This window comes from Symsagittifera roscoffensis, chromosome 5, assembly GCF_963678635.1.
Source record: "Symsagittifera roscoffensis chromosome 5, txSymRosc1.1, whole genome shotgun sequence".
NCBI lineage: Eukaryota > Metazoa > Xenacoelomorpha > Acoela > Convolutidae > Symsagittifera > Symsagittifera roscoffensis.
Genome location: NC_087066.1, coordinates 58,064,107 through 58,082,331, shown reverse-complemented (window position 1 = coordinate 58,082,331; position 18,225 = coordinate 58,064,107). Strand labels below are relative to the sequence as shown.

The 18,225-nt window shown below is 34.8% G+C and overlaps 1 protein-coding gene across 1 annotated transcript; it reads right to left on the bottom strand.

Annotated features, from left to right (window-relative positions):
- Positions 1 to 369: 369 nt before the first annotated feature.
- LOC134846135 (sodium/glucose cotransporter 1-like) lies at positions 370 to 13,169 on the bottom strand. Its single transcript, XM_063863357.1, has 8 exons — positions 12,174 to 13,169; positions 11,506 to 11,661; positions 8,537 to 8,626; positions 6,484 to 6,639; positions 6,002 to 6,212; positions 5,551 to 5,710; positions 4,807 to 5,223; positions 370 to 1,054 (listed from the first exon to the last, which is right to left on the bottom strand). Exons 1-8 carry the CDS (start codon positions 12,451 to 12,453, stop codon positions 482 to 484), a joined length of 2,043 nt encoding a protein of 680 aa, XP_063719427.1. The 5' UTR covers positions 12,454 to 13,169; the 3' UTR covers positions 370 to 481.
- Between the last annotated feature and the right edge of the window lie 5,056 nt (positions 13,170 to 18,225).

Genomic DNA, 18,225 nt, shown 5'->3' with positions numbered 1-18,225 from the left:
TAGAATACGTTCGATATTGGTTGAAAGAAGCTTATTTGTCATAATTGATTTGTTTACTATGAGCGAAGTCTATTACTTTGTGCTTCATATGGTTTGTGGGGTGATGAATTTTATAAAATACCTCAAATAAAAAAATCTTTTTTCTTTATTACATTTGATTTTTTCATGTTATTACTGCTCCATAGACCTTAAAAGGTAGTCGGAATATTCAGGGCTTCGCGCATATACGAGCAGTCTCGTTTCATAAGAAGCGAACGCCTTAACTATAATTGTTGCAGCCGGGCTTCAAATGTCTCTGTTTTTTCCTAACACGTTTCAAAATAATTTTAATGCTATTTTATAAGAAGATTATAAAGAAAATTTAGGTGCTTAATTATTTTATTAAAAATGAGTTCACATTATTGATGCCAATTACAAATCAGATGAATTAAGCCTCGGGTCAGAAGGGTTAAAATATAAATACAGCAAAGATAATCCAACTTTACAAAAATAGTGCGCAAATTACGAAAGTAACTCCGACAATTACAATCGCGTTTGCATCGGTAAATCGAGCCCAATGAAACGACTCGGTGACGTCATATCCGAGTTCGCGGATTCGTTTCTTCTCGAGTCTCGCCTCTCGTTCTTCTCCTTCTGTCGTCAACCCGCAGAATCTTTTCACAACGTTTGAACACTTCTTGCTGTTTTGTTCGTCTTCGCTTAGATAGAGCCAACTTGACCTTTGCGATGCGGTACCTCGCTGGCCTTTTCCCGAGACAGGGTTCACACCGAACTCGGTCTCCATTAACACGTCATGGCGATACAGCCCCCCACCTATAGTCCTTATGGGCGCCGTGAGTTCTTCTTCGGTTTCTAAATCTTCATCTTCGGGTTCGCCGAGGTCCACTCGCTGACAGATGGAGAAGCGAGTTGCGAACGTGAGTCGGTACAGGTATCTGGAGGGAATGGGGTCGGTTAAGAGTGAGACTACTACTGTTACTCCCAGACATACTATGAAACTGAATGCTGCAAAGTAGAGATAGTGGAAGGGTTTGATGTAAGACGGCCTCGTGTCCTGCAAGGAAAATAAGAATCAAAAACTGGCAATATTTTTAAAGGCTCAACTAATATCTATTCAATCAATTATTACACTTTATAATTAAGTTAGTACAGACGTATCAGCTTAACCTCTGTTTATAGTACCGTCGTCTCACAGAGGAGACGGATCTAGGATTTTTTCGAGGGGGGGGACTTGACTAAACTGATATTTATGTAGACGAAACTGATTTTCCGAGCTCTGCCAAAGCACTAAAAAGACCTTGTTTTGGCCAAATTTTCAAAAAACATGCCAAAAAATGCGTTTTGAGGCACTTTTTGGAAAACTATAACCAAAAAAATCGCGTTTTTTTTTCAGCCCACGCTCCCCATCAAAATTAGTATTTAATGGCGCCAAAGGCGCCTTAAAAAAATTTTAGGGTCAGTCAGTCAAAAATGGATATCTCAAAAAAGGGGACCCTTGGGTCGGCAGGAGGTCGAATCCCAGTCCGTCCGTCCCCCCCTAAATCCACCCCTCCCGTTTCATATCAAAAAAAAATATTTAACTAATATCTCTCTGAATCATTCATAGAGATCCTTTAAAAACTTTCGTTTTTTTGCAATGGGACTACTACAAAAATGTATTATTTTTAATGTTTTTCTGCTCATTTCTGGGTTATTTTAAGCACAGCGAACCAAGTCTGCGTTATACAACTTACATTATTGATGTGTTCTTCCAAGCAGAAGAGAAAAAATGTGCCAGTTATGGTTGGCCAGGCCTTTTCTGATTATCAAATAGCATTTTTTACCTACAATCTTTTCTGTGAATGCCAAAATTTGCAGCAAAATTATGACATGAGTGAGGAACTCAATCCAGTGAAATTAAACAAGGCTCGGTAAAGTAGAATAGAGTCGAACAATGTCCACAAAGTCAAACAAGAATAGCCGGTTACAGTGCAAGTAGCACAGAATATTCCGACCATAGACTTTAGAAATTTACGATTTAAAAATTTTTTTTTTCCAAATTAGTGTAGTTTTTTCTGCTTGGTGTTCCGAGCTCTTTCAAATAAGTGTAGTTTTTTCTACTAATAATAAATAATTTAGGTGTATAAGACATTCATAGTAACATAGGCAAATTGAGAAAAGGTTTTGTAGAAAATTGACAAAAAAACACAATAAAAAAAATTTCAAAATTTTTTGCAGAAAATTTTTGAATTTTTTTGATTTTTTTGGTTTACAAAATCAAATTATAAACTCCGAAAACTAATTTTACTTGCTTACAACTAAGTTTAAAGGTCTTATTTTAGGCGTATTTTAAGCCTGCTTTTATTGTAAGCCTGCTCGCTTGCTTCAGTCGCTCGAATTGAGACAAAAAATCAAAAGCTTCAAGCCGGTTTTTCTCGACACTGACAAAAAATATCATTCAACCCAGCCCGATGATTATTTGTGGTACCTGATATGCGTGGAATGCAAAAAAAACATGGATAGCCGGTTAATGTGCAAGTAGCACCTAATGTTCCAACCACAGTCTTAAAAATACAAAAAAAAAAGTTTTTTTTTTTCAATTTGGTGTCGTATTTTTTTGCATGTTGTGATGAAAAAATCTGCATAAAAAAAACAAAAATTGTTTCAAAAATTGTTTCAAATTTTTATGCAGAAATTGTTTCAAATTTTTATGCAGAATTTCAAAAATTGTTTCAATCTTTTATGCAGAAGTTTTTTGATTTTCCAAAAATGCGCTAAAAAACCCCAAAACCTAAAACTAAGATTTCATGGCTTAAATTAGGCTTAAATAAGCTCTGGTAAGCATACACAACCACCTTATTATCTCGAAATTAGATCAAAAATCAAAAATTTCAAACCGGTTATTCTGGACACTGTGAAAAAAATTTCCGAATTTTGTAAATGATGTTCGAAACACAACTGAAAAAGCTTTAAAATGATATATTACTCGATTCATTCCGATTATTATTTGTGGTAACTGATTTTGCGTGGAAAACAAAAAAAAATAAAACCCCCGAATACAAAGTTACTCCCCATTTTCAATGGTCGGAACAAAAAAAGAACACTGAAACACACGCGACTACAAAGTTCCTCTCCATTTTCAATGGACGGAACAACAATCTGGGGTAAAGTAGGACAGTCGAGTATGTTCAAGCTCGTTGAATTTGCACATAGTCGAAAATTGTCCGGTTATGTTCATAAGAGTCAAGCGACGTCCGGTGAAGACATTCCGAGTCGAGCTAAGTTGAACAATGTCGGGTAAAGTAGAAAAAATCGAAAACAGTCGTAGCTCAAAAAGGCAACAATGGACATCGCTCAACCATCTTGGTCGAATCACAAGTCGAGCACCATTGCCCGGTAGTTTTAAGTTGAAGATTTGAGAATTGGAGTATACGGATCGCCACATTGCAACATGTAATTCCGTAGCTATACGCTTTTTAAATACTAAAAAGTTGATTGAAAGTCTATTAATCAATCAGACTACCAACCAATCATATTCACTAAGTATGAAAAACATGCTGTAAAATTTTTTCAAATCAGGCGCGAAAATTGATTTTTATTACAAAAGAAGGGAAAGATTTTGCAATGTAATTCCGTAGCTATACGCTTTTTAAATCCTAAAAAGTTGATTGAAAGTCTATTAATCAATCAGAATACCAACCAATCATATTCACTAAAGTATGAAAAACATGCTGTAAAATTTTTTCAAATCAGGCGCGAAAATTGATTTTTATTACAAAATAAGGGAAAGATTTTCACAAAAATTCCAAAACTTTTGCAAATGTTATTTTAATGTGACCAAATGGATGTTCCATACTCATTTTTCATACCAAACAAAAAAGGACATTTTTAAATTTTTTAAGGCATTAGGATAAATTAAAGACATTTGCACCGGATGATAAATGATAAAAAACTGGCCTAAAAACTGTTGTAAATAACTAAAATTACTGTGGGCGATTTCACTTTATCATTTTCTCAACATCTGCTGCGACCAAATATAGGCTCGGAAACAATCAAAAAGCAATAATTTTGGTACAAAAAAATTAAGTTAGAAATCGAGTTTCAGGGTCTAACTTGATCTTGTGCAATAAAAAATGCAGCTTCTTTGAAAAAACTAGAATGCATTTTTAACAGTCGAGAAAACTTTTTGTATTCTGCAGAAACTTTGTATTCTGCAGAAACTTTTTGTATTCCGCAGAAACTTTTCGTATTCTGCAGAAACTTTTTGTATTCTGCAGAATTTTTTTTCGAAGAGTTTTAAGAAAAATAAGAACACTTTTTAGAAGGATATGATAATGCCGCGTGTTACAGAAACGACAACAACCCACCCGCTTAATCAAACTAAATTAATTTCATCAAAACTTTCTTTGCCCTAATTTAACTTATACTTGTAGCTCACAATTATTTACAATGAATTTTGTCATCAATTGAATTTATAGTTTTTGTTCAATTTTTGGAGCAACCATATTATTTGTGATCAAATTTTGAGCAAGTTCTGTCTCCATTTTTTTTCGTCTAAATTCAACCCAATTCGAGAAAAACGCGATTTAAATTTCAAGTTTTATTTTTTTTTGTCTGGATAGTTTAAATCAGCCTGCGTCTAGTTTTTTTTACCCTCAAAAACATTATGTGGCTGAACACCACAATCAAGTATTTTTTTCTCGTACTAAGTGTGATTACCCAAGCATATATAGATCACGTCGCTGTTTGAAAGCGTATACACGCGTAATGAAAGTGAACGGTGTAACTTTTATGAATGTGGTGAATTCAAACATTCAATTAGCTTACAGGTTCCCCGCATGCTGGTGCCTTCCAAATAGCGTTGGTTAGAACAAAATGGGCCACTCCGATTATCATGCCGACTAGCAATCCAGCCGAAGCTCCGGGCTCAGTTGTCCTTCTGGAAGCTACAGCACAGATAAAAACAGCCGCAATAGGCGCCCCCATTGCACTTTGAACTGACTGCAAATAGTCCATTAGGACGCCGGAGTTCGACTCCATAACGATCGGAACCCAGAGAACAGACACTCCGATCAGAATCGCAACGAAGACCCTGCCGACGATCATGAGTTCGGCTTCGGGAGCGTTCTTCCGGACTAGTTTGTAGAAGTCCATTGTGAATACAGTTGAAGCGCTGTTAAACACTGAGGTGAGAGAGCTCATGAGTGCAGACAGCATAACGGCTAACATCAGACCTCGAATTCCCTGCAATAATTAATACTATTTATTTTCAGTTTGTTATGATGTTAGATACTAATTAGGTCGACCTGTTAGATACTAATTAGGTCGACATTTTTTTAGGTCGACCAAAATATAGTGTCGGTCGGCCAAAAATGGATTTCTTAAAAACTACCAAAGGAGGGACCCTTTGGGTAGGCAGGGGGTCGAATCCCTGAGGGAAGGGCGTCCTTTAAATCTAAATGCAGTTTTTTTGCCGAAGTTTTTATTGATCAGAATTATGAAAAACGAAATCAATGAGAACGCTTTCTTTTATCCAGTTCTTTTGTCGAAATTGGTTAAAAAGTGTGTTACCTGTGGAAGAAGTCCCACTACTAGTCTGGCGTATGCTGTGTTTGAGCAGCCAGAGGAGCTGCCACAGAACTCTTCACATTTCTTAGCGGTGTTGCAGGCTACTTCTTCAGTGTACAGGATACGACTGACCATGCCAGGGATGATTATCAGGAACATAGGACTGAAAAGTTTGTATTCGAAGTGTTTGAGCACTTTCAAACCCACCAACCTAACCAGCTCTCTTTTTTATTTTTAAATAGAAACAAAACAAAACATACCGTTGATCTACATGCGTAAAATTTAGAATTCTTATTTAAGAGCGTTGCAAAATAGCCCAGTCGAGAAAACAAAAATGGAAGAAAAAAACTGAACCAATTTTACGGCTCTAAATGAAAAAAAAAAGATAATTATTGATAATTATTTTTTGATAACTACCGCAAAAAGTAAGAATAGTCTTTGCGATGAAACTGACGTGAGTTTGAGCCATCCAGCTAGTATGGCTCCCAACTTGCCACTGGTTAAACTCCGGGCAGCCAGGGTTCTCTGGACTATGACTTGGTCTGTGCACCAGTACCATATACTGGTCACCACCATGCCAGTGAACACTCCAGGCCAGGGCAGGTCTCCGTCCACTGGACTGCGGAACAGCTTGAACGCATCCTCCCTCGGGTAGCCACAGCCTACTACACAAATGAACAACCACGATTAAGCTTAACTATAATTTAAGAAATTGCAATCATACAACAGAATCATACAAAAAATTTCAATTAGAACCACTCAAAATTATACGAGAAAGAAATGTTTAAACTATTCAACATAGTTTTATAATTTACAAACAAGTAATTTAAAAAAAAACAATGCAGTTGAACGAGATTGAAAAAGGGCCAATTTTGACTGTAAACTTCATATAAGTCACTATATACCTCATTGAGAGTTTCAAATCAAATGACTTACTTAATGTTGTGTTAGTTGGTATGGAGTTGGCATACTTCATCTTGAGGTCTTCCCACCCTCCCACCTCTAGGATGGAGAACACCATCAGAGTCAGCGCCCCCAGTAACATGATGACAGCCTGCGCAGTATCGGTGTAGATCACGGCTGCTAAACCACCTAAAAGCAAGAAACAAAAACATGACTCCCGATCTCAACATGATATTCCTCAATTGTAATGGCTGGTAGGTATTGTCTTTGTCGGCCAATAAGCACCTTTATTCCCCCAAAAAAAATCCCGACTAATAAAGCTTTTCTTCTGCTTAAAGGATCAAGAAATGAAATGACATACACTGCTGATTTAAACAAAACTCGGAAACAAAACTTTACCACAAAAATGGGGCAATTCGGCTCCTTTCATTTCAGCAAAAATTAGTTTAAAACATCTGAGATAGTTGATGGGATAGTTATATCATAAAAGTCTCTTACTTAGCCAAATAATGTTACAGAAAAGCGAAATCTCCAAAAATCTGTATAAGAGAACGAATTTTTGCTTCCTAGCCAAAAAACGTCATTTTTGCTACATGGAAATCAAAAATATTTGCTTAAAATCGATTTCAATCATCTCGGGTTTTGTTTGGTTGAGCAATAGCCTACTTTTGATATAAATTTTTCATCAATTAATTTGGTAGTTTTAGCTGAATTTTAACTACATTGAATGAAGCCAAAATGACCCACTTTTGATTTTTGTTCACATAGTTTTAAGTGTAATCTCAACCCAATTTGAGAGAAACGAGTTTAAAACTTCAGATTTTGTTCGTTTTATCCTGATAATTCAAGACAACGCTGTACTGCATTTATTATTGTTATTTCGTAAATTTTCTGATGGTCTTATGGTTTTCAAATATTAGCACAAATTTCTCAGCAACGGTCAGGGACAGATTTAGGGGATGGGCGGGAGAGCAATAGCCCTTCCCACCCCCTTCAGCGATTCGAACCCCTCACCAACCAAAGGTTCCCCCTGTATTATTATTTTGTGACATCGATTTTCGGCGACAAACCCTAAATGTTTTTAGAGGCGCCTCTGGCGGCAATATATACTAATTTTAAAAGGGAGCGCACGCAAAAAAGAGCGCGAGTTTATGGTGAAAAGGGCAGTTTTGACCAATATTTTCAAAAACTTCGCAAATTAGGGTCTTTTTAGTGTTCTCGAAGCTCTTAATCTTTTGATCGATCAATTTGGTCGACCTAAAAATAAAAAAATTAAAATCCCACAAATCAAGAAAATCCTGGATGCGCTTCTGAAAACGGTCAAAAGAAAACAAGACTGTTCAAATAATTGCAAACTTCTGAATTTTGCTACTGTCCTGCAAGTGACAGTCCTTTGCTACTGTCTTCTGAAATTTTGGCTAGAAATTCCGATAAAATTTTTTGGATCAATTAAACGCCTCATTTTAATTTGGAATGATTTCTGAGCCTGATTAATTTACCCCATTTGCTACGAATGATTAAAAAAAATGTAACTTTTTTTGCATTATTTATTCTAAGTTGGCACTTTTGAAAGCTCATAATTTTAGAAAAAAAAATGGTCACAGGTGAGCTCTATTTTAACCTTTGACCTCAGGGCATCAATGTCTTTCAGATGTAGAAAAAAAATATTTTGTCAAAAAGGTCGAAACTAGTCTGAAAAACTTCAGTCTTAAAATTTGAAACTGGTCTGAAAAAAAAACACTTCAAAATCAGATCTAAATCCGAACTCCTATTAAAAATTTGACTATCTGACACGTATAAAAAATAACCAAAGTGAAAATTTTGCAGATGCTGGTATCGCACCTCCTTCGAGTCCTGATTAAAACTTTGGCCAGCCATGTTTCTAGTCGATTGCCGTTAACATTTTTGAAAGAGCTGAAGTAGAAGAACAATGAGAAAATTCAGATTGATTCAGATTCGAGGCGTCTCTTAATTTCAGAGAAATTTCTTGTTTTTTTTTTAATTTTGTTTGATTAGTAGTGAAGACTCGTATTTTCTGCTGGTTATTACTTCAGCTAATTACTTAAGTGAATCAACTTCGGCTAACCTGCTATGGTGAACAACGCTGTTACAGCGAGAAGTGCCAGAATGGACAGATAAATATTCCAGCCGAACACCTGTTGGATGAAGGTGGCACCTGAAACAAAGAAACCAATTCAGGAAACCGAGTCACCTTCTATATTCAGAATAATCCATTTAATATACATTAACAAGAGGCTCAAGGTGTAAGCTTAGTCTTGAATCTTCTCAATAATATCGACGTTGTCTCTGTATTTTTGTTTCATTTTTCTACTTCTACTGCTCAATTATTGATTCAATTAATCAAATATATTTTTTTCTGTTGTATGCTCGTCAAAAATGAACGACAGAAGCCTTAAAGTTAATCGATTATTTAACTAATTAACTACAGCATTATAAATATATGAGTCAACACATGTTGGCATAAGTTTTCGACGTCATAAGATAACTTTCACAGCTTTCAAATAGCTGGCAAAAGCTGTGGGACGTCCGTTGCTTCCCGGGTCGAGGTGTTCGACATATGTTTTAACCGACTGTGATCGACTGTTTTCGAACAAAATGTGTATCAACAGTAGACGCGGCCAAAGACAAAGGTTTCCGACTGTGTTAGACTCGACCCGAAGTAGCTGAATTTGATTAAAAATTGCATTCAAAGTGTCTATAATTTATGTTATCCAAAAATATTTTTCAGATTTTCTGTAAATTCAAAATGGTCTAAAGTTTTTTGAGCCTCAGTAGTAATTTTAGATGGTTAACATTCTTTGAATAAAATTTAGATTCATATCAGATCGGGATGGGGAATTTTGTCTTCTGCTCTAGTTTCCCACGCTATATCGGATACCACAAACAATCATCGGAATGTCACAAAAGATATATCATATTGAAGCCCTTTCAATTTGATTCTAACAGCTTGTTGTACCATATTATTTACACTAGCATATTTTTTCACTAAGCATATTTTTTCAGTAGCATCTTTAAGTTTCACTAATTGTTTGAATTTGTATGAAAACTACCACCATACTACACGGGTCGAGGTGCTTGACTTGTTTCGACTTAGAAAGTCGAGCGAGTGCAGTTTTCCGACTGAAATTCCGCGGTCATGAAGCAGTTTTAAGTCGAACACAAAATCGAAACATGCCCGATTTCCGTCGAGAGAGTTTAAACATACCCAAGTTTAGTCCAGAAAGTCGAAACATGGGTCAAAGAAGTCGAAACATAGGTCTAGCACAGTCGAAACATAGGTTGAGCACAACCTATTTTTTTCAAAGGCTTAACTTTTTTCAAGAGTTAATTCAACTAAAACTGAAAAAAGAGCCAACAAATTTGCTCGGAAAGGACTTGCGTCAAAAAACTGCAACTGAAAACAATCATTTGACGAAACTTGCTTAACTAGAAGTTCCTGGCGGGACTCTTTAAGCTTTCGAAATCTAAGGATGCCTGCGGCCAGAAAAAGTAAATTCTACCAAAAGTTCTTCAAAAATCAGTTTTTACATTAAAGGTTTCAGTCCAGATTTGTAAAGATTATAAAAGCAAGGTTCAGAGTTTCAACTTGAAAAAAAAGTTCGACAGAGTTTTTTGCATTTTACAGGTAGTTATCATTATTAAAAAATCAACTGAAAGGCATATATTTTACATTTCTGTCAAGTTACTCGTGTCGTTTGATAGTCGAGAAAGTCAAGAAAATCAAAACATATGTCGAGGACAGTCCAAACATGAACTTTTTTGATCCAGAAGGTCGAAACATAGGTCGAGCACTGTCGAAACATTCGTCGAGCACAATCGAAATATAAATACAGCAGATTTTTTTGGCATTTTAGTACCGTTTTCACAAATGGATTTTAGCAAAGTAATATTAACAACAAAAACAGAAAAATTTGATAAAAGCGCAATAGAAATTGTCTTACTATCTGAGCTATTTGATTGATATTAAAAACTATAAATTAAAAAAAATTAAATTTGAAATAAAAATGTATGTTTTCAGATGTGTTTTCACTGAGAGACTACTAATAAATTTTGAAGTTTTTTGGAGCAACCACAGCCGGCAAAAAAGCGGGACATATTTTTGTTTGTCAAGAAAGTGGAGACAGTCGAAACATACTCATTTTTGGTCGCAAAAAACAAAACACATCTATGCGGGTTTGAACAAATAAAATTTTTGAAAAAAGTTGGTCGAGACAGTCGAAACATATCAAATTTTGGTCGAGAGAGTCCAAACATATCTGAACTGGGTCAAAACAGAGCGATTACTTTTTTTAGGTCAAGAAAGTCGAAACATACCAAAATTTGGTCGAGAATGTCGAAATATGCCAAAATTTGGTCGAAAAAGTTGAAACATATGGAAATTTGGTCGAGACTTTCGAATGTCGTAATGATTTATGCATATTTTGTTATGTCCCGACAAAATTTTAAGCTGGAATGATGTTAAGCTGATATTTCTCATATCAAAACTATTTTTGTCGATAGGTTTTTTGTTACGAACACTTATCGAATAAGAAACTGTGGCCTAAGGTTGTTTTTTTCGCTACAATTTTTTGATTACCTCAAAACGAGCTCATAGTTTGTCCAGCGTGATATGGCAAAAGAATTTTTCGAAAAATAAACCTTGTATTGTAAATAAGCAAATCTCACAGTGTTTATAAAACCTGGTCGGAACGTTTTTGCTGCTCAGATTGATTTATAATCTAGATTGATGAACTAGACAGAAGAAGTGCTTCACCGATTTGATTGTTGTTGTTGATATATTGATTGTTTTCTGTTCGCTAAATTTAAATCCTCAAACTTGTCCACAAAAAAAATTGGAAAAAAGGCTAGACAAAATCAAAAAATAAAAGGCATTTTCTTTTTGATATGGTTTCCCAACAAACACAAGGTTTTTTAAATTTCATTTCTCAGCAACATGTTTTCTGAAAAAGGATTCACCAAATCTGCACTTTTGCACAGCAACTTGTTCATCTGGTTATTAAGTATCAGTTATTAATGATGTTTGAATATTTCAACCTGCAACAAGACTGACGGATATCTTTGTGAACACATATCCGAACATGGAGATGGTGGCCAGGAACAGTTGGATCCGCCTGCCTCCGAAGCGTCTCTTCATGTACTCTGGCATAGTGTACACTCCAGAGGCCATGTACACTGGCAGAAACACCCACCCTGTAAACAAGTTTGAGACACATTTTATTTTAAATTGCTCACTAAGAAACCAATTAACAAATTCGAATAGCTGAAAGTTGGGGATATTTTTAATTAAATGAAGATCGGGAGATTAAATGAAGGTCCCCCTTTATTCAATTTGTTCATAATAGGCCAATATTAGCTAATTAATCCCCGGTAAAATTACAAAATCATAGTTTTTTATTTTCAATTTAGATTTAATTTGAGGAGTCTGCCGCCCAAAAACAGGCAAATAAGTGTATAAATTTTAAAAAGTAAGTATCATCACTGGTCAATTTTTTGAAATTGTTATGTTAACCGAAAGGATCAAAAATATCAATTGATTGAGTAAAAAACACAGAATTGGCAGAAAACAAGCTAAGGAGTTTTTTTATTATTGAACGACGCCACATCCACTCCTTGATGTTCTGGAATTTTACCTTTAGTAGTTTTTTTTATTTTAAGTGTTAATGAAGTTGAAAAAAAAAACGTGAAGTTGTAAATTTGCTCACCCAATAGTAACAGCACCCAGACTGCATTGATCTCATAGCTGGAATACGCAATGCCGGACACTACTCCACTCCCAGCCAGTCCAGTGAAATGCTCACTGCCAATATTACTTGCGAACAGGGAACCCCCCACAGCCCAAAAGGGCATGTCCCTGCCCGCCAGAAAGTAGCCCTTGGAGCTGCCCCTGTTGCCCGGTCGGAAGACGGACCAGAGACCGACCGCTATTATTACTACGAAGTGGAGACATAACACGACTATGTCTACTATGTTTAACACTGCCATGCTACTTTATTACAAATTATGTCTTAATTTGCAAATTTTCAAGTAATCGGAAGAAGAATAAGAGCCAGTTTTTAGCCGGATGATTTTTTATTTCATGGATAATTATCTTTGGCTAAATGATCTGCTCAGAAAAAATTGCCAGGAAAAATCAGTACAGATTTTTTTTCAAGGAGTTGCAAAACAAAAAGTTTTGATAACGTTTTTTAAGATCTGGTACTTCATATAAAAGGACAAATTGAATGAATTTAATGACTCACAGTAATTGAGCTATGTTTTCATGATTTGTTCAGTACTTCGCGATGTTGCTTTTGGCAATTAATGGTGATTGGTGTTTTAGAAAACGTAAGACCAGCTATATGGTACAAAACGTAAGTGACTGCACAATTGAATAGTTTTCTGTTTCAGCTTCACTTTTGAGCTCTAAAGTTTGCCACCAATAGAAGAGTCGATTTTGTGGCACAAAAAATAAAAATTGTTGGCCGCAAAATGAGCGTGCTGAAGTGTTTTGCATTTATTTATCCAATAATGAATGCGAATTTTACAATAGATCCTCTAAAAAGTGTATAGGTCCTGCTGATTCAGAGTCTGTTCACGTGGAGCCAGAATCAAAATCTAGACGCACATCAGATTTATAGCAAAAAAGCAGTACTAAATATTGATGAATATCAAATTACTCTATGGAACAGAATTAATATCATAGGTCAACCCAAGTTCGATATTTCAATGTTTCTTGAATACTTTTTTTGTGAAGATCCTTCTATGGCTACCTATGGAAAAACAACATCGAAACAATTTAAATTTATATGATGTTAAAACTCTAACCATTATTTTATTATATTGTAAATAAACATATAACCAAAAAAAGTTGTGCGATTTACACTTGCTTAATAATATTAATTATCATTTTGCAATTAAAGTGTTCATTCTTTTTTATTATCAGCTTTTGTGAGGGCATACAGCAACCGATCCATGTCCGCCCAGAAATGAATGTCCGTAAAATTGCCAACAACTGGGTGCTTAGGGCCGAGGGACAAGTTTTTTTTTACAAAATTCGATGTTTTTTCAATACAAAAACTTTTATTAGGATCAGAGACCCTATGAGTAGGATCATAAGTTATGATACGTTATGAAACCCCCTAGTTTTCCAAATATTCGCTCTGAATCATTGTTGGGTATTCGCAACTACTAATCCGTATTACAATCAACCTATGCCACCTGATGATTTCGAAGAGATCAATGTCTCAATTTCTGCCGGTTTTTATGTGAAAATATTATTCAAAAAGTAATTACGGCATTTTAATCAAAATTTCTCGTTTTTGGTAAAATTTTGCCAAAATGTTTTCGACATACATAACATCGAGTTCATGGGTATAGTTGATTACTAATATGATAATAATCATGGTAGACACGACAACAGTTGGCCAAATTCGAATTGATAGCACAGATGCAGCAATCAAAAACTTCAATAATTTTGTACACTTGCATATATATTTTTTCTAAGTTTCAACCAGGCATCTGATTTTGTATGAAAACTCAAGTCTTCGCACTACTACCTGAGTCGAATGATGTTCCGTGATCAAGAAACAGTTTTAAGTCGAGTACAAGTCGAAACATACCCAATTTTTTTTCAATAAACTCGAAAAATATGTCATGAAAGTCGAAACACAAGTCGAGCACAAAATAATTTTTTCAAAAATTTAAAATATTTATTTAATTTTGTTTTCAGGCCTTTAATTTCAGTTGGAAATTGAGCCAAAAAATTTGCTCTGAAAAGACCTCCATCAGAGTTTTGCAACCCACAACAAACAATTGAGGACATTTGCTTGCAGCAAAACTAAAATTTTCGGAGGGAACCCTATAAGTTTTGGAAATCCCAGGATTCCTCCGGCAAGAAAAAGTAAATTAGATTGAACACTCTTCGTATGTCAGATTTCCCATCAACCGTTTCAGTCCAGATTTGTCAAGAAAAAAAAGCAAAATTAGGAGATTCAGTTTGAAAAAATATATATAGTTTTAGATGTCGAGCGCAATAGAAAAAGAGATCGAGCAGATTTTTTTGACATTTTCGGTACCGTTTGCAAAATTGGGCTGTACCAAGGAAATATAAACAAAAAAGAAAAAAACTCTTTGTAAGCGCAATAGAAACTGTCTCCTTATCAGAGCTATTTGATTGATATTGAAATCGTTTTAAATGATTTGTAATTCTGTACGTGTAATGACTTTACTTGGAAACAGTTTTTTATTATTATGATATATCCTCACATAGGGCGAGTCATAGCGCAACGTAAGATTCATTTTCTAAATTACTTTGCTCCTTCGTTGGCAAATTTAAAAAAACTCAAAAAAAAGTTATAAATTATTGTTAGGGCTTGTTAATAGTACTCAAGTGCACTAATGAGTTGTGCACATTCATTGGGAGATACAACAGTGCCGAAGTAAGACAGTGACAAAAAAGTGTTCAACAGTGCAAAAAATTGATCATTTTTGGCACAGTTGAATGACACTTTTTTCGGCACTGTTGTACTTCGGCTTTATTGAACGCCCCTCTGAGAGCAGTAAAGCAGTGCCAAAAATAAAATTGTTGTTGAACAGTGTCAAAAACCATCCGTTATTGGCTTTGTTGAACACTTTTCAATTCGGCACTCCTAGACATCGGCACTGTTGGACGCCCCACTATGTTTTAACGCGCACTTAATGCGAATAAACCTGACACACAAATTAAAATCGGACTCGGCTCCTTTCCATTCCCCTTCAACCACCTTTGAGTTTCAATTTCGCAAAATTATTTCTAAATTGTCATAATCCAATCCAACTTGGCATGGTGATTAAACTAAAAATTGGGAACATATTTGTTTTTACACTTTATATCGAAACAATATGCGTTTTGCCATAATTGCTCGTAAAATTATAGGCATCAGAAATTTGAAAAGTGGGGTGTATTGGAAAATAGCCTCGGACTCTTTCCAATTTGGAACCTGATCTAAACTACATTTTATTATTGGATAAATTAGATATTTTATCACTATAAAATATTTAATTTTAACCAATCATATACCATCTAACTAACAACCCACTTATTTGTAAGTGCTGAAATTACTTGTAATTTCAGCACCAGAGAGATTTGAATTTAACTTAGAAATTAGTTACCTCTCCAAGAGAACTTCAGCAGTCGCAATAAGTCAGTATACTCTAGATCTATTGAGCCTAGCAGAGATTAGTTAAACACCTTGAGACTAGTAGATATAAGAGTAAGATTAGGATCGGTATTAGACTAAGAAGTTGCACGAATCTATCCGGCCGAAAATAAGATAGCGTGACGAGCAGACGGTGTACCCTATCCGAAATTACTCTATGAGTTATACCCATAAACCATAACTCATCTGGTGCGACCATAACTCTCGAATAAAGAACTTAAAAAACGAAATAGCTTAGAATTAACCAAAAATAGATTAGAAAATAGATAAAACATTTTCAAAATGTTACACGACAATAACTTAATTGAAATGTCTCTACGACTCAATAGATCAGAGCCGCTATTCCGCACAATACGAGAACTACCCGGTATTCGAAAAAGACCTCGGACAAGAGATGACATATGATTAAGTAGAAAATTACCATTTAGTTTCATGGTCGTACGGCAAAAGCCAACACAAACTTTTATATTTAGAATCCTACAAGCAATGAATTTAGATTTTCATTTGCAAACATAAAATCCTTGAAGGAAATCTTCAATGATTATTTCAGGCGCTAGATAAAATTACTATTGTACAATAACGATTGATAAAAACATCTCAGATCGTTTTCTTAAATTCTGCAGTCTTATATAAAACATATTTGAAAAAACATTTATTGAAAACAAAAATAAAAATTAGTAGCATGACAAAAATATGTCAGTATATATAAATCATCCTGTTGTTCCAGCTTCATCACCTAAACATAACAGCAATCATAAATCAACTAATGTCATCAAAAACTAAAACCTTTTATCAAATAAGTTTAAATTATTTTAAACTTAATTCTATTTTAATCTTGAACCAGATCATCAAAACTTTCCTTGGTTCTAAATCAATTTTCTATCTATTTAAAATTTTAAATTCTGATCATCAAGGCTTATCCTTGGATCAAAACAAAACAATTTTGTTCTCCCCCACCCACTTATCAAGTGTCTAACGACCTCAAACGTCGATTCACTACCCAACCTTTTCAAAAGACCCAGGACTAATAGAAATTTTTTAATCACGCTAACCATTCAAATTAGGCTAAACAGTGAAGAACTTCGGTTAATCATCCTTCACTTGAACCCTCCTCTTACCTGACCCAGGTTAAATCTTAAACTTAGTAAGTTTAAAATGGTATCTAACGAACTACTTGCGTTCTAATTATACCTGAACCTTGTGGATCGATTTACTATTCTCCAACCCTTGAACGCAATCACTACCCCTAAGTCAGATTAAGTAAGTTAACACCTGAACTTAGACTAGCCACGAGAAAGTAAAAATCATTCTTCGGAATCGATATACTTTTCTCTCCAACCCTGAACAAAAAGACCCAGGTTAAGCTAACCAAAAAAAATCGTAAGGACTAACAGTCTAGGAAAATTAAAATCACTAATAACTTCTTGCATCCCTCATCCTAAACCTTATGTCATTGAAAAATTTAGGAAATAAACAAATTGTATTACACACCTGTGAAATAGACAACCAAAAATATGATCTTTTAATGACCCCGCATACACAAACAGTTGGATACATTCGAACAAAACGACAAACAATAAAAAGAAAAATTATAAGGAAACAAAGACAGATAACACGGAAAAGATTTTCAAAAATAGAAATGCATTCTCCGAATCAGAAGTCAGTAGTCTAGACGCACTATACAAATTGAAAGAATCAGTAAATAAAAATTGCCCAATCCATGATCAGTTAAATTTTGCCGATTCAGAAACAACTTCAAACTCATCAAAAAGAAGAAACAGAAGAATAAAAAAGATATATAAACACAAACCAGTACATCTATACAATTGGAATCAACCAATTAGACATTTTGATAATTATATATTAACACTCATCAAACGAAAAAATGAGCAACACTCAAAGTGACGAAAGTCCAGACGAAGAAGCAGTTTTTCCCTTTGTTATAAATTCACTCTGTGATAGAGGACAAACACGATTTTGCAAAAATTTACTCGTAAACTTGTTTGAACCAGGAATCAGTCCATGCAAATCAGAATTCCCAGATATAAAAATCAAAAGACAAATTATAGAACGTTATTTGAAAGACGTATGTAGCCTAACGCAAATATACGGAATCTACACCATAGAAATCAGTACACCAAGAACACTTCATGGTAAATATATTATCCAAACAGACGATATTGATTTAGAATTTTCAAAAGTATTCACAGAATATATCAAAAGCATACAATATCAAAACTCACAGAGAGCAAACTCAATATTCACCAACAAAGTTCTTGCAATAATATGTAGTTATTTATCTATTAGAAAGAACAGAAGCTCAAAGTACATCACCAGTCCAAACATCAAAACATACAAAAGTAAGAATCGAAATCGTCGCATTTTCAACATTTTCAAACGCAATCCGTGAAAATTTTACCAAAATGATGTCTCACCAAACCTTAAACATGATTTACAAAAAAAACTAGCATGGTTTACAATTGATTATTTTACACATAATATCGACTTAATTGAACAAGCAAGAAAAACCTTTAGACCCCAAAGTACCAATGACGACACTGTCATTGCAGAACAATCA

Bases quoted from the DNA above. Each gene is read 5' to 3' on its own strand.
- LOC134846135 (XM_063863357.1), bottom strand. From the start codon at position 12,453: ATGGCAGTGTTAAACATAGTAGACATAGTCGTGTTATGTCTCCACTTC. The intron at 8,627-11,505 runs GTTGAAATATTC...TCTTTGTTTCAG, and splicing joins ATCCGTCAGTCTTGTTGCAG to GTGCCACCTTCATCCAACAG. The intron at 5,224-5,550 runs GTAACACACTTT...TAATTATTGCAG, and splicing joins TAGTGGGACTTCTTCCACAG to GGAATTCGAGGTCTGATGTT.